The 16,944-nt window shown below is 45.4% G+C and overlaps 1 protein-coding gene across 4 annotated transcripts in view; it reads right to left on the bottom strand.

The window, feature by feature from the left end:
• The window catches only part of ENTPD5 (ectonucleoside triphosphate diphosphohydrolase 5 (inactive)), a 407,636-nt gene that overhangs the window by 117,151 nt on the left and 273,541 nt on the right, over positions 1 to 16,944 (bottom strand). For all 4 annotated transcript variants that reach the window (XM_085626780.1, XM_085626778.1, XM_085626781.1 and 1 more), the window contains 3 exons: positions 11,256 to 11,331; positions 10,494 to 10,529; positions 7,286 to 7,374 (listed from right to left, as the gene is read on the bottom strand). In XM_085626780.1, coding sequence (XP_085482906.1) covers positions 7,286 to 7,374; positions 10,494 to 10,529; positions 11,256 to 11,331 — 201 coding nt within the window. The remainder of the gene's footprint in view (positions 1 to 7,285; positions 7,375 to 10,493; positions 10,530 to 11,255; positions 11,332 to 16,944) is intronic.

Genomic DNA, 16,944 nt, shown 5'->3' with positions numbered 1-16,944 from the left:
GCTGGGGTACCTAGAGAGGATTGAAGGGGCATCAGCAGAGGCCTTCTTAGAGGACTGGATGAAGCAGCAGCTCAGACCACAGGGTCTTTCGGATTTCTTTGTGGCTGACAAACGCACAAGGCATTGTTGCCACTCCCACCGGCTGGTGCACCTCCAAGGGCCATCATTGCTAAAATATTGAACTTTCGGGAAAGCGATTGTATATTGTGACTGCCAGGGAGCTGGTAGTCCCCTTGTTCTAAAACAGTAAGATTGAAATTATCCCGACAACACTAGAAAGATGCAGGAGCAGCGAAAATCATTCCTGCCTGTTAAGCAGAAACTGCGTGCACTGCAGCTGAAGTACATGCTTTTGTACCCCTCAAACTGGAAGGTCATTTCGAAGGAGAAGGCACACTTTTCGAGCAACTGGAAGATGTCTGGGAATGGCTGGAGATGTGGGACCAAACAGCAACCCTCCAACTGGGGGGGGGCATGAATGCTCCGGCCCGGAGGCTGAGCCTGTCTGTGGTTCTTGGTATAACCAGCCCCGGCAAGAGCCACCAGATTCTTGGCCATCGGATTTGTTTCGAGACAATCCAGGAAGTCAGCACAATGCAGGTGTTGAGGGTACTGCCTCGAAAATGCACAAGGAAGCAATTGGTTCTTTCCTTGACTGGCTTGGCACCTAGCATCCCCAGTGTCACAATTGACTGTGTGCCAAGCACCTTGCTCATTGACTCAACGCGGAACTAACTCTACTGTTGATGTTACGTTTTTTCTCCTTTTCTGTGAGGCTTCACTGGCGGACGGGGGAGAGATTGCTATGGGGCTTCCTCTGCTTATGCAGTTTTGCTGGATTCCTGGGGTGAAGGTGCCGCATGCTGGCGGTCTGTTTGGGCCCTCGTGGCCTGCAATCCTATTTCTATGGAGGGTGGCGGGGTCTCCTACTCTGAAATCGGTGGTTACTGTGATGGTTGAGGAATGGTTGTGTCTGGATCCCCCCGGATTGCGGCAAATGCTTTTGCTAGTTGGTGCGGGCAGGTCAGAGGGGTGGTGTGGGTCACGAGTTTGGCAACCTGTCCCTGTTGAACGGGGTGGGGGATGATCTGTTGGTCCTGGCACATGTACTGGATGGGCATATGTAGGTCGAATGTTGCCCTAGGTTTGTCCGAGAGGGGGGGGGTTGGAAGCAGCACTGTTTGTTGGAGTTTTACTGTCGTTGTCTGATTTGATGCAGCTTGGGAGGGTCGTTGCAGTGGTAATGGGCATGGAGGAATTTTGTATCCTGCAATGTCACAGATATGGGGGATGAATATAGATTCTTGATGTGGAATGTCCGCAGGCTGGGGTCCCACACTAAGCGGTACAGGATGCTCTCCTTTCGGAAGCTGGGGTGCTTCCCCCCTAGGGGATCTCTCCTACTGAAATGTAGTGCCCTCACACACCCTTGCGAGTGTCATGCTTCATCATAGGGCGTTGCTCCTCGTGGGGGTGGCGCTGCAGTCCCCCACGGGCCCCGCGAGAGGGCTCTTTATCGGAGATCTTTTTGTAGGAACGCCGCAGTTGTGCATGTGGGTGTGTGGGCCTCAGAAAAAGGGAATGTGGTAGTGGTGTGAGTGGTTATGTCTTAAAATACCCTTCGGAACTGTAAAGGTAGTTTTATTCGTCAGTCCGAGGGTCAGGATAAAAATATAATAACAGAACAGGGCCTAGGGACTCTCTCTATTGATAGATGGCATAGAGGTCGGGGTATTACTCCGCTGTTCCTAGGACCGTGTGTAAAGAAAATATGCACTGGTCAACATGTTTCGCGCCTTCAGCGGGTCCCTAGTGGATCCCTTTGCGCTTCTTCAGGACCAAAAGGTGAGGAAGGTGGTGTAAGGAAGAGAGTTAAACACTCTTAATCCCTAAAGTACTTTAGTCAGGTTTCTTTGCATGCAAATTATGCAGCAGGGGACTCCACGTGGTGTGTCCCAGCCTTGACCCCAGGAGGAAAGAGAAGTGCCCCCTCACACGTTCGTCCGGCAGTGGTGGTGGTTGTTGCAACAAAGCCCGGAACAAACACTCCGCAGTTCGTGTTCCGGCTGGGCAGGTTAATAGACTTGATACGGGTGGTCCCAAAGAACCACCCCCACTGCCGGCACTACATTTCAGTAGGAGAGATCCCCTAGGGGGGAAGCACCTCAGTTTCAGAGATTTGTTTTCTCTCTTTGTCTTCCTTTTCTTCTCTCTACTTCTCAGTGACTGAGTCTTGTCTCTGATCTTTCTTACCTGTAAGGAACAGATACCACAGTGTGACTAAACGTTCATTTTTGGGAGTATTGGTTCTGGACCTAATTTTTATTCCTAACCCACTCTCAGTCCCTCCTTCTCCATTATGTTCATGATTAGTTTTTTTCTCCTTTCGGAAGCGTCATAAAATATGTATAGCCTGTCTACAGGAGATGCACTTAGAAGATGCGCAGGCAGAGCAAGTGGAGGGGTCAGGTGTTCTATGCCTTCTACTCTACATAGGCCAGGTGGCATTGGGTATTCTGTTTTCCCTTACTAATGCAGAGGCTGATTTTGAGGGCTGAGATGTGCTACTGTAGGGTATGCTGGATAGGAAGACTATGACCCTGCTCATTACCTATGCTCCCAATGTGGACAATCCACACTTCTTTTACAAGGTACATGACTTGGATTCGTCCCTCTTGTAGTTGTGTGACTTTGTGTAACCAATGTGAAACTTTATAGAATAGTGCCAAAGGCAGGCACTAAGCCTCACATGACTAGAGCCATGGGGCAGTGAAGAGGAATTTGGGACTGGCTGATGCTTGGCGTGCTCTCCACCCACCGATCGCTGAAGGCATTTACTCCATTACTCACCACATTCATTAGACTAGACAGGATGCTAGTGGGTATTTGTCTCACACTTAGCCAGATCCTTGTCTGATAACTCCTCGGTTTGCTGCACGCTAAATGGGTGGGGGTTACGGCACACAGACCAATGTGGGGATTTCCAGTGGAAGTCCAGTTGGCTGCAGTGTGTAGGGAGTCACTGTATAGAACGTTGACCGACTATATGGAGCACAACTGCTTGCAGAGTCACCAAATAGGAGGCTATAAAGGCAGTGTTGCATAGGCAGTGTTTAGGGTTAATGTGTGGGGTGAGGCACCAGCTACAGAATGAGCTTCATATGGCAGATGCTAGGCTGGCCGGCATACAGGAGCGGGACCCAATCTCCCACTTGATAACAGCAGAGGAAGCGGCAGTAACCTCAAGAACTGACATTGTGACCGCTTTTTTATTTTACCTGGAGCGGGTGTACTGGTAGAACCCGCAGATTACCTTGGAAATCGTTCTGGCATTCCTGGGCTGTTTAGAGCTTCCGCAAGTTGGCTCATTAATGGCTGCCATGCTGGACTCAGACCTTGCATTGGATGAGTTGCGTACGGCACTGCGGATGCTCCCTAAAACTAAGGCACCTGGGAGACGGGTTCTCAGCAGACTTCTACCAGGAGTCCTTGCCTACCCTCACGCAAGGTCTCCTTGAGGTCTTCCTAGGAGCCAGGGAGAGGGGGGTGCTACCGCCCACTATGACGGAGGGAGACATTTGCAAGTTGCCTAAACCGGGTGGAGACAGGGTGGATCCTGCGGCATTACACGCCGCTCATTATGATAAACACGGACATCAATGTATTATGTTAATTACTGCCCAACAGCTTGAACCCAATGATGAGAGAACTGATGCACAAGGACCAGTGCAAATTTATCCCAGGCCGTAGTACGGGGATGAATCTCAGGCAGCTGACCCATGTGCTTCATGAAGTAGAGAGCAGGTATGAGGAAATGGCATTGGTATCAACAGACCTAGAAATTTCCTTCAAGACTGTGGATTGGGGATACCTGCTTGAGGTCCTGCGGGTCATAGGATTCATATCGCAGTTTTGGGCTTGGATCGGTTTACTGTATACTTGCCTTAGTGCAAGGGTCCGGGGGGGTTGGGGGGGGGGAAGGTCTCCGGCTGACAGTTGGGAATTGTGTAGGGGGACTCTGTAGGGCTTTACACTGTCTCCTCCATTATTTGCTTTAGCGATTGAGCCGCTGGCGGTGCTGGGCCACGAGGAATTGTACGGCTGTGGCATAGAGATGGGGCAACAAGTAATTTATTGTTGTTTTATGCGGACAATGCTCTGTTTTATCTTAGGGCCCCCAGGGAATCTCTCGGGTTTCTGCTCCGGCTACTGGATGAGTTTGATGACGTGTCCAGTCTGCATATCAACCATAGGAAGTCATTACTGTTCCCTCTGGCAGAGTTGGTGGGGACTGCGAATGATCGGCTGCCTGATATCGGGCTGAGATGGTAACTAGGCCACTTCCGTTATCTGGGTGTAATGGTGGCGCACACCAAGGAGGAGCAGTTGTGGCTCAAAATGGGGCGGGAGCTGGAGTCGCTGCGTTTGTCCGTATCTTTTTCGAACACGTCGCAATTGTTGCTTAGAACCAGGATTGCTATCTCCAAGATGGTGCTGCTGCCGCGCTGTCTGTACATCCTACAGAACTCCTTGTGCTCTTTGCCCTCCAGAGAGTTCAGGCGCTCGAGTCCTTACTCACCTTCCCTTCTTTGGGTGGGAAAGCGCAGTACAGTGGCTCAGGTTAACTTGATGAGAAGCTATGAGGAGGGCGGCCAGGAAGTGAGGTGGCTGGAGTTTTATTATTTTGCTGCCACTATGCAGCATGCGTGTCGGTGGCAACTGGGAGAAATGGCTATAGGCTGGAATGGTTGATGATGCTGAGCTTCCAGCGTTGCTGATGGAATATCAGATGTTTTACCATATGTGGTTAGACAGATCGCTAGCGTGTGGCAGAACTTTGTGCCTCTAGTTCTTAAGAGGGCGCCCTTCCATCCAGAACACCTGGTGGGGGCTTTTGTTCGGGTGCAACGCGTGGAGGCTGGCATGACTTTTCAGGCGTGGCAAGATGAGGGTTGTGAACTGCTAGGCGATTTATACCCCAATGAGCGTTTCATCTCTTTTAAGGATGCACAGGCGGAGCCATTTTCTACACTACGCTGGCTTGGCTGAAATTGCCAAGCAGACTTGGATTACATTTTCTGCAGCGCCGCCTGCATCTGGCGCACTGGGGGGCATGTTGGCCTGTGGGTCGGGACAGCACTTGGTGTCCTAGCAGTATAAAGCTATGGTTGCTGATGTTGCTGGTTAGCCTTTGTGTGCCCGGCTGGTATGGGAGCTGGATTTGGGTGTTCTCCTGACGGACGTTGACTGGACCCATGTTTGTGCTCTGATGAGGACTGTTTCTAATGCTTGCTTTAAACTGGTCCATTTTAATTTCTTTCACTGCACCTATGCGACGCCCCAAGCTTTGCACCAGATGCCCTGGACTCACTCCTCGTGTGCCCATGCTGCAGTTCCTTGGGGGCGATTTCCTACATATGGCCTGGGTTTGCCAGCAGGTGCAGACCTTTTGAGCCCTGTTGGTTGATGAGATCACACTTTCAACGATAATACGGGGCACTCTCACCTCACAGTTTTGTATTTTGGGGAATACCTATAGGCCTAATGGTCCTAAGATGGCATATAAAAATTTGCAGCTGGCCTTGGTTTTGGCTCAGAGGGGGGGGGTGACTATCACATGGATGGGGCTGTGTGCCTCGCTGACAGAACTCCCGAATAGAGATGTAGCGGAGTTGTCTCTGGCGGAGGAACAATACATGAAGCACAGTAGGAGGGACGAGAAGCTAGGTAACGATCTGGGTGGCCCTGGGAGATAGATTGCAGCCCCTGGAGATACACCATTGAGTGGGTATAGCACAGACTCAGACAATTAGAGGCCCACTGATTTAGTGCATCAGGATGCAAAAGGGTGTGCGCCCTACATATCTCATGGTATCGTTGCTGGTTGATTGCCTCCTGCGAATGTATATGGTCAAAGTAATGGTACATCCCTACAGTTGCTCACTCTTTACTGATATTATTGTGTTAGGAGCTGCACTGCCAGTTGCCGCTGCTAATCTGAAACTGAAAAATTAAAGGTTTAAAAAAGTAAGCAGGTTCACAACTGGTCCACGGACCTATTATTCCTCAAACTGTGCAAGTTGCAGCACATTCTTCGGAACACCGAGTAATGGGTGTCTCTTAACGATTCAGAGATGCACTATCTGAAGCTCATACATTAACTCATAGATTTTCTATGTTAATGTATGTGCTGTAAGCAGCTCAGTTTCAAGAAGACCAGAGAATGGACTTCTCCCAGGCATGGCATGGCTGCTAAAGTTGTTCATGAAGTGGACTTTGTCTTTCTGTAAAAGGAGATAAAGATCCTAAAGGCAGGGTTTTCAGACCATCACCATGTAATACCAAGAACTGTAGTAATGGGTCCAGAAAATAGAATGTAGATGTTAGGATGCACAGCATTATTCGTAGCCAGAATCTTGATCCCTGCGCTTTCGAAAAGCAATGTGTTGTACCACGCTCAGTGAGATCCTGCTCGGACTTCAGCTGAGAACCTGCTGCCAATACATAGCAAAGTGCAGTATACAATATGCACATATTAAGCCATATGAGTTGAGCCATGACCCAAAAAGGGATTAGAAGTAGGTCAATGGACATCCAGGAGCTCTATGAACCTTGCAGATGGTCAAGAGGGCCTAATAAGTGGCTTACCATGGCCCTATTGGGTCATAGCGAGAGTTTCCATCAGAAAAAATATATGAGAGGCAGAGGCTGCACTTTTACGACTTAAAGTGCCCTCTGGTGTCAAAGCAGTATACGTTCAGTAAAATACAGTTCGGTTATGCTTTATCAGTTAAAATCAGTTTTAACTGAAAACTCCAAAAAAGCTCAATATACTTTATTATATAAAATTGATAAAATCCCACTTATAGAATCAAAACATGTACTGGCTGTGTATTTCTATTGGAATCTGACATACCAAGCCACAAAGTACTACAGAATTTGAAAAATAGTAGAAATAAAAAATGGTCCCTCTTCAAACATTTGTTCAGTATTTTTAATAGTATAATGATGGTACTTCCTTTTTTAAGTGCCAGCTCACAATATTCAAACAGGCCCGAAGGGGGTTTGAAAACTCTTTCATGTTTAAACCATTGGTCCTATAAGAAGAGGCATAGGAAAGCAAATATGCATATACTGGAAGAACGGATGAGAACGCGAGAGGGAGATGATCAACATTCAGACACGAAAAAGATGCATTTTCATTGAAGACGTTTCTTGCGCATGGGGGCACACACAGGCACCCACCCCTCTACTACCCCACAGCCACTCCCTCTGCACCACTTACCTCAAACTCTGGCAGAAAGGTGATCTGTGTTGATGCTCCACCTAAGTCCAAAGTCCCAAAGGTTTGGCTTCTTTCACCATACAGCTGACCTGCAACCAACAGTTCCATGATAAGAAAACTACCAATGCCATGTCACACCACATCACAACTGTCCTGTCCCCCAGTAATTTACTGTCTACTAAATGATTAGGCAGATGTACATGTCCCACAACACTGGTCACAGCTATCATAAGCACTAGTGCACTGATTAGTTGTCAGGGAAAGCAGAGTAGGTAGGCCAAATGGAAAAAGCGAGTGCAAGTAAAAAACCTTAAATCCACCGTGTTGACAATCGTATTCAGGAAAAAGAAAATAGGGATGTGCAGCTTTTTTATATTGTGCCTGTGATACATGTTTTTGGCGTAGCACTGCCACATGTACAGAAGAAAAACAGAGAAACAATTATGTACTGTATTTATGAGATGCATACTTATACTATATATTGCTATGTGAATCCCAAAATAAAAAGGATTAAAAAAAAAAAAACCTTACATTCAGACACCTTTCTACTCAAGACATAATCACCCACTATGCATAAATATGAGGAAACTCACTTTTAACATTAGTAAATTCAAAAAGTTTGATCCTTGCACTCGTGTGTTGACAAGTGCAATAAAAATACGCCTGCAGCAGTGCAAAACAATCAATAGGCATTGGCCAAGCCAATAGATTTCACTTTGCTAATGCGTGTTCTCTTGAGCTATTGGCTTTGCCAATGCTTGTACGTTTGCATTGCATATACTGGCAAAGTGAAGAAGGTGATCACTGAGGAGTACTCTTACCATATAACATTCTACAAAATACCGTGTTCTTCAAGGACATGCCACCAAGCCAATGGCAACCATTGAAAACTACATGACAGCGAATGGCTGAAGGGGTTTAACCGAAAGCCCATACTCAGTATAAATATACTGCAAACTATATGCTCTAAGGAGTAGTAACATGAGGTCTCCGATAGGCTGCTAAAACGGTCTGTAAATGAAACCTAAAAATACAGGATTGCTTTGTGTGAAGAAATACATGCCTGAGATAAAGATTTAAATTTGTGAGGACGGAGTGTACTTTTCAGATGTAAAACAGTTCCTGATTTTGCATACATTCTAATGGAGGCTGAACACACAGACAAACAGCCAAAAGAAAGGAAGTGAGACTATCATACTCCAGTGGGCTAAGAAAAGATACGACTGACAAGGTCTTGAGTCAAGGGCCGTACGTTCCTGATCCAAAGAAGCGAACTGCTGAAGGAGGCTGAATCAAAACCTCTTACATTATGGATAGAATACAAAATGTTTGCCATAAATAGAGCATGCGACATTACATGTCTAACTTACAAATGTGATTGCTCAACAATCGTGTATCTTTAAGCATCAGTTCGTGGGTACTGACTAACTACATCTGTAATACAGATTTAAGATACAAGTTTACACTACAATTATTCTGCCAAATTTAGTTTAAGCACTGTGCTGCCTTTTGGCTAGGTTTGTGCTATATATACCATATACATAAGTATTTTATAACCTTGTGTGATAGACAACAGTTAAGCATTTTAATAAAAATGACTGCCAATTTTTGGCGAGGGAGGACTCTGCTGTTACTTGGACCCTAGTCAGGCTTGTGCACTCTTTCCATAGTACCGAGAAGCTAACGGAACCCAAAAGATTAGCTCTGGAACTAGGCACTAGCCATCCTGGGTTGTGGCCTACATGTTAGGAATCTCATTCTTGTGGGGGGTTTTTCTCTGTGTTTTCATTGTGCAAAGAACGAAAGAGGTGCGCACAAATAAAACTTAGAAGCTGAATAAACATATCATGGCAACCAAACAGAAAAGCTCCGGACAAATGCATCTCAAAGTTTGAAAAGGCCCATGCTTGCGAATCTCAACCTGTTTTGTCCTGCCTATACAGATAAACATTATCTCCTGTTTTTTTAGTTAAGCAACAAATTCATAACAACGCTAAAGCAATGTGAAATGTACTTCTATGAGAAATGACCAAAGGAACATGTGTGTTATGTATACAGACTCCTTGTCAGTCCTGTTGAAAGAGGCCTTTCTGAGTTGCCTAACACATCAGAACCTGAAACACTGAAGCTATGAGGCAAGTTTAATCCTGAGAATCCATCTGACTACACCTGACTGCAGTCTCTGGAAGTAACCGAGATTTGTTCTAGCGAGCAACTGCCTACATAAAAGAGAAAACAGCTAAACAGCAGGATGATGATTATTTGTGGGTTGATTGTTTTTTCATTAGGTTTATAGTTGCCCTGGTGGATGTAGAATGCGATTAATGTTGGCAGCATTGCACAGATTGTATGATTTTCTTAGCATTTAGCCCCTGAATATTTGACATCCATCTCTCCTACAGCAGCTGAAGCCCATCCCACCACTGTTGATTATATCATGAGCACGCTTGTGCCTTTGCAAATGTACTGGCAAGCCACCAACTCCAGTGATCTTCCTTCACATCTATCAAGTTTGAGAGTGACTAATAAGTTATCTTAATGATGGATAATCTCTTGTCCTGCAAGTTTCCTTCACGTGTATAGCATTAACACCTACTATCAATCTGCAGCAAAACTGCTTCAATGGACAAAAAAATGTATATGTCCAAACATCTGCATTTCCAACAAACCTATAGGAGGAAAAACATGGTTCTGCACTGGAGGAAGTTGAGAAGTCTGTCCTTAACACAAGGCCTTCAAACGATCTTTGTTTGTTTTTGGTGCTTTGCAGGCTGTAACATGTAGCCTTCTGTAACTGTCCGATCTCTAGGCAGCCCCTCAACCTCCACAACTCAAACCATCTACGAGTAAAATAGGCTTTTGTCGTCCACAGACAAGCAACATACCTCTTGTCTCTTTCTTCCTCTCCAAGTCAGTTATTTTACTCCTATCTGTACTCAATACTCCACTTTCTCTCCTGAGAAGTTCTTGCATCTGCAACAGGGCTCCACGGTCCTCCACCGGATAATGAGTGGTGGTTTCTTGGTTTCTCTTAATTATAGAATAATAACTCATTGTTGTAAGCTAGATTGTAATTTGCATTTTCCTAATTTATCTTGTAGGTCATACTTCAATGCAGTAGCATGCTTTGCTTAGGGAAATGGCACGGAAATCAGGTTAAATACTAATTTTGAGGAGTCTTTTTAAGAAACAAAATGTAGAATCTTACCTGTTAGAAAGTTGACAGTGATCCAGCCTAGTATACCTAAAAGAGAACAAGCAAAAAACACACCTTTATGTGAGCATCTGTGTAATCCTAAAAAGTAAGCAAAATCATCGTAGTCACCTATCATCTCAACAGATGTACAGAAAAAAGCATTATAGTAGGCACTAAGGGTCAAAGCGTTGTCACTCAAAGATGAGGCAAGTCAGTCACCATAAGTACACCTTAGCCTACCCTATCATTCATAGATCACACAGATACATACAGCTGTATCGGCCAGATTTGCCACAGCAGGCACGCAAAGCTACACAGGTCAGCAACTACGACATATACATGCTATCAGCAAGCACTCCTACAGATACATAAAGCCATTTGCTAGCCCCCCTCATGCCCCAACAGGCACCCAGGCCTACCTAGCCTTTGTAGCCCTAAGAGTTACAAAGCTGTATCGATCAGTCTCTAAAACAAGCACGTTGGTCAAATCAGGCAGCCCCTTCTGACAAACATACAGAAGGATAAGAGTCTGTTGTACACAACAGGTACATAAAGGCACATCTGTCATAACTCCTTAAGAGCTATAGGCCACATCTGTTGACATATGGATATTTGAGACCCTAAATTTGTGCATAACTGAGCCAGATCTAAACTGTATCTCAGAAAGCACGGTCTCGAAAGGGAAATTTTAGCTGCCCTGGCCAGATTTCATGACCTTAAAGTATGTTAAGGTTCTACTATGTTACCTTATCTCTTCAGAACGCTTATACCTACCTTCATAGGTTCCATTCATGATGCCAACACAATTATCAGTAACCAGGAATGGAGAGTCCTCAAATATTTCCTTCACCTGACAAAAAGAAAAAGAGAAGAAAAAAAAAAAGTGTGTTACATGCACTAGACAGACCACACAACCATCTACATTTAGGACAGGATACAGATGGGGGACACACTCTGCTATTTCTCCTGGGACATTTATTCAGGTCCTGCGGCCAAAGCTTGGTCCTCATGTGACAACTCTCCCGTTAATTCCTGATGACTGTCAGGGAGGCCAGGGGCAGTGGCTAAACTGCTGGCCACTGTACCGCCATGTATTTAGCACTTCTTTATACGAGCTCCATACATTTTCTCTAAAAGGGTCTAGTAGAATTATCTTTGCCATTTTTTCCCTGCAACTTCCTTCTCGGTTTGCTCTGTCCAACCAGGGCACTCTAAGGGTCTGTTGTGTGTATTTGGAGTTTTTTGCTATACAATTTGTCAGTAATTTGGTTAAATAACTGCAGAGTAGAGATTATGGATTTTGTGATGCTGCAGTTTAGGGCTCGATGCTACAGAGGTAGTTCCTGGCTTCAATCAGTCCTTTCTTTGATGCTTCCAGCTGGTTCACTATCCCAATTCAAAACTACATGCACAAAGAGAAACTCCGTGGGTGGCACAAAGAACCTGTGTTTGCTTTTAAACAAGTAACTATCACAAAACCCATAAATCTACAGAAGAAACAAGTACATTTCGGCTGCCCTAACTGTAGTTGCCACCAACATTAGGATAAATCAGGATTTTTTATCTGCCAGAATGCTCTGTGATTTGAGTGCAACACATTTCTGCAGGCAAGTCTTCAGCTTGGCGACCACTTTTAAAATAATTCAGAGAGACAGTCAAATATTTATGAACCGTGCTCATAAATAAAAAGCAACACACAAACACAAGTGTGTTTTGTGGTACTGCTAGGTAATGAGACTATGACTTTTCTCCGGTCTTGCCAAGTGAAGCAGCGGGCAGAGCGCACAAGGGTGAAGTCCAATGCGCAACCTCAACCTGCTGCAGCTTAGTAAGAGGTAAAAGGCCAGTATGTGTATGGCAGTTCTGTGTACTTATTAACTATTATACAGCAAATCTATTCACATTTCCAACTTTGGAAGGACAGAAAACAAACCCAATGAAAGGCCCAAGGCTAAAAGAATAGAAACAGGTAAGTGATACATGTCATGCCCTTGTACTCCTTTTGCCAAAGCTCTAAACAAAAGCACACATTTATATAAAATCCCATTTACCAATCACATGTTCATTGACATCAATTCACAAAATAGCCAGAGTAGCGGCAGGAATATCAAGCAGCCTTTATTCCTCAACAGCATACTATTTGCTGCTGGGGGGGGGGGGGGGGGGAGAGGGGGGGGTCTGGAGTAAGTGCGGATCAGGAAACTACTGTTAGGAGCTTCTACCACTGGCTAACCCTATTTGACATTTATACACGCGTCCACAGTATGGAAGGATAAGGCAGTCTGTATAAAGAAGGGGTGTACTCCATAATATTGAGGGAACAAATATCATACGGGAACAATATCAAGTGTAGGATGCTTATCACCACAATTTTTCAAAACAAGTATATAAACCTAAATCTTGATTTATTGCTCGGGATGCAACATATACATATATACACACTATATATATATATATATATATATATATATATATATATATATATATATATATATATATTCACTGAAAAAACCAAAGGTTACAGGGACGTTATAGTTGGACTCAGATTTCACTCATACAAAACTATTGAAATTCAGCAGTTATAGTTACCTGGGCTAATTATAACTTACGTCCCGCAATGTACTGCCTAGGACTTCACATATTACATCACTCATGACATGGTCAGTGACATCACTGATGACATCTGAAATTGCATCACCAATTTTTTTTTGTAAACAAATTTTATTAAGCATTTCTTCTTCAACTACATACAGTTCAGATTATTTATTGGACCCATACAATCAAAACAGATTTACGATAAAAGCTCTAGGTATTAACTGTAGACTTTCATAATTCCTTATAATGAAAAACGTTTACAACTCAGTAACACGTTATGTGTTCCGAAACTTGTTAGAGAGGTTCCGTAGTTCTTTTGACATATCCTTTATTCAGCTAGCTTCTTTTTCTGCTGACATGGCTTCTTGGTCTAATAAACACAGTTAGTTACTCAACTCCCTCTCCTCCCCCCACACCCCCCCCCCTAGGCGTGCCTGGGTGTGATAGGTTTCTATTAATGATACCCTAACTAGTTTCACACCTTGGTGTTGGGGTCTTTGTCTCCTGCTAGGTAATGTGAGATTGTACACTCATGATCACTCTTGACCGTCCTCCTCAATGGGCCAGACCCGGGCTCCTTTTTCAACATGGTTCAGTGGATGTTTTAGTAGCGTCACTAACGCTTCCCACACTCTGGCTGTTTCCAGGGAACCCCTGCCTTGTCTGGCTTCACCCAATCTTACTTCTCCCTTGTATGTCGCCCATCTTCCAAGAGTGCCAAGTCTTGGAACCGGCTTGTGACTTTAACTTTGGATGAGTGTGCGAAACAGTCTAAAAGACATTATCCTGGTGCAGCTTGGACCGCTTTCTCAGTTATTTCCGCTATTGTTGCGGTCACCACCCTACGGGCAGTCCCAGAACATGTGCAGGTATGCTGCATCTATCTCCCCGCATCTTGGGCATTGGGCTGTTCCTATCCCGAAGTATTTTGTTGATGCGTGCTGGTGTGAGGTAGGCTCTGTGTAACACATACAAATGTATTAATTGTAACCTAGCGTTCCTGGTGACTTTTGTTGTTCTCTACTAATGTGTCCCATGATTTCTCCTCAGTAGCTGTACCCAGGTCCCCTTCCCAGTTTTCCCATAGTCGGGTAAGAGCAGGCAGGGTTTCATTCCTAAGACGTCAGTAGAGGCAGGTCACCGCTTTAAAAGTCCCGGAGGCTGACACCACATATTGGCACCCTCCTTATGTCTGAGGTTCCGAGAGTCCCTCTCCCCAGTGTTTTTATATTGCTTTCGGAAGGGCAGTATATAGTAAGAAGTGGCATCCGAGTACGTCGTATCGTTCTCTGAATTTCTGAAATAAGAGTAAGGTTCCACCCTCATACAACATGCCCATGGTGGTCACTCCTGCTTCAGCCCAGGCCTCCAGCCCGCACCAGTTCCCTCCGTGGGGAAGTGCCATGCAGATGGTAAGTGGAATCTCCGGGGCATATGGTTTTTTAGTTTTAGCTCTCTGGCGAGTCCTAATCAGCACTTGCGTACAACCTTGATTTAATTATTTTCATCTCCTCTGCGGGCAGGCATATAGAGCACTATGTTGGACACTACCATCAGACTGGGGACTGCATCATTTTTAAACAAACTTTATTGCAAGTTTATTACGATAAGACAGTGAACATCACAATGACTACTGCAAAAAGGGCCGTGCCTAACTAAACCACCCCCTCTAGGGCCCCTGTCCAGTCCTCCCGACCAAATTCCGTAATATCGATATCCCTCTACCATCCCCACCATAAGACAGGGTCTTTCCTTAAACCCCCCATGCTTCTATCCCATCCTACCCCTGCGATATCAAAGGCACCTGGAAGGAGCATCACTCCTCCTATGCCTGTTTCCCCTGACGGCCCTACAAGCCCATCTCTTCGTCAACAATGTCAGGCTAGGCACGGGCTATAGTCCCATCGAGAGTATCCAGGTCAAGAGTGTCTTACGAGGCCTTGCTGCAAGCCTCCGCAATAAGTAACAAGTTACTGGGGACTGCATCATTTGGCTGGTTTGCGCCTCTCACTCTCCCAGCAACCCATTTTGTGAACCACTGCAGCTGTGCTGCGAGGTAGTAGTATTCAAAATACAGAAGTGCAAGGCCTCCTGCACTCTTTGGTCTCGTTAATGTAGCCCATGCCACTCTACGCCTACTCGTACCCCATATATAGGCGATCACTAGGAATTTCAGGTAACTAAACATTCCTGCTGGTATCCAAATAGGCAGGACCCCAAACAGATGCAACAATCTTGGTAGTGACACCATTTTCAACAAGGATATTCTTTCCAAAAATCGATAAGGGTAGCGTTCCCCAGAAGGCGAAGGTTGCCTTCAGTCCGCTAATTGCCTATGCTACATTTCCCTCCAGTAAGTCCGCCCTCTCATGGCAGATAGTAACTTCCAGGTAGGGGAAACACCTGCCCTCCCAAGTCACTTTCATTTGTGGTTTCTCACGCCCTGCCTTTGTGGGAAAAAGGCACGACTTCCTCCAGTTGATTCTGAGGCCGATACTCTAGCCAATGATGCAAGAAGTTCCCCCACTCCCTCCAGTTCTGCACTCACGTGCCGCAGGAATAATAATAAGTCATCAGCGTATAACGCAATGTGCTGTATTGGGCCCATCGCCTCCAACCCTCTGTAATGGAGACCAGTCCTGGCCCTTGTTGCAAGGGGCTCCATGGCCAGAGGAAAGAATAGTGGGGAGAGCGGGCAGCCCTGCTGCGTTCCCCTCCCCACCTGATAAGTCTTGGAGATCACGCCCCCGGTCTTGACTCTGGCACTAGAATCTGCGTATAATAGGGACGTCCATTTTATGAACTCTGATCCTAGGCCAAATCTCTCCATCACCCTGAACAGATACAGCCATTCCAGACTATCGAAGGCTTTTTCGATGTCGACAACAAATACGACTGCCTCATCTTTGTCATAGGTTTCGGACTCTACGATACGCATCAGCTTACTGATATTCATTGCCGTGTTGAGTGTTGGGATAAACCCCGCTTGGTCTATTTTATTTGGTCGGCCATATGCGGAAGTAGCCTCGTAGCTGAGATTTTACTTAAGACTTTATAATCTAAGTTTAGCATGGAGAGCGGTCTATATGCTGTCTTATCCATTGCTGGATTGTCAGGTTTTAGAAGCAGAATGAACAGAGCTTCTCTCGTAGAGCTCAGTAGCATCCCCCCTTGTTTCGCTTGATTATGCACTTCCACTAGTCTTGGCACCAAAATGTCAACATACGTTGAATAAAACTCAACCGGGAGGCCGTCTGTCCCTGGGGTCTTATTTCTGGCCATGGCTTTAATAGCTGTCCTGACCTCATGTAGCTCTATATCCCTTCCCAGTGTTGCTGCTGCTTCTTCGTCTATAGTTATTAAAGCCTGGGGCCCTATGAAGTTGTCTATATCAGTTACTGAGCTCATCATTCTGCTCCTATATAATTCAGCATAGTATTTAAAGAACACCTTATTTATATCTTGTTGCGTATACGATTCCCCTTCCAGTTCGTCCCTAATTTCAAGGATAATCGACCCTCTTTTCACTGGGTTAGCTAGCCACGCTAGCATCGCCCAAGATTTGTTTCTTTACGCGTGAGCTTTGACCATGTCGTTCTTATAATCAAAGCTAAGTCTTTCAACATGTTCCGCCACTGACGGTTTAGAGGCTAGATGTGTTCTTGTAGATCCTTATTGTCTGGTCTCTCTTGCTCGAGTGCCCTAAGATTTTGTTCGGCTATCAGAGCGTCACTCAGGAGCGTTCCTCTGATCCCCACCTTCTCTGAGATGCACTTCCCCTTGATCACAACTTTGAATGTGTCCCATTCGCTCAATGGGTTAGTGGCAGTCCCTGCATTATTTTCAAAGTATTGCCCTTTCACCAATC

The sequence above is a fragment of the Triturus cristatus genome, chromosome 9 (genome assembly GCF_964204655.1).
Source record: "Triturus cristatus chromosome 9, aTriCri1.1, whole genome shotgun sequence".
NCBI classification, from domain to species: Eukaryota; Metazoa; Chordata; class Amphibia; order Caudata; family Salamandridae; genus Triturus; species Triturus cristatus.
This window is presented reverse-complemented; position numbering and strand designations above follow the sequence as displayed.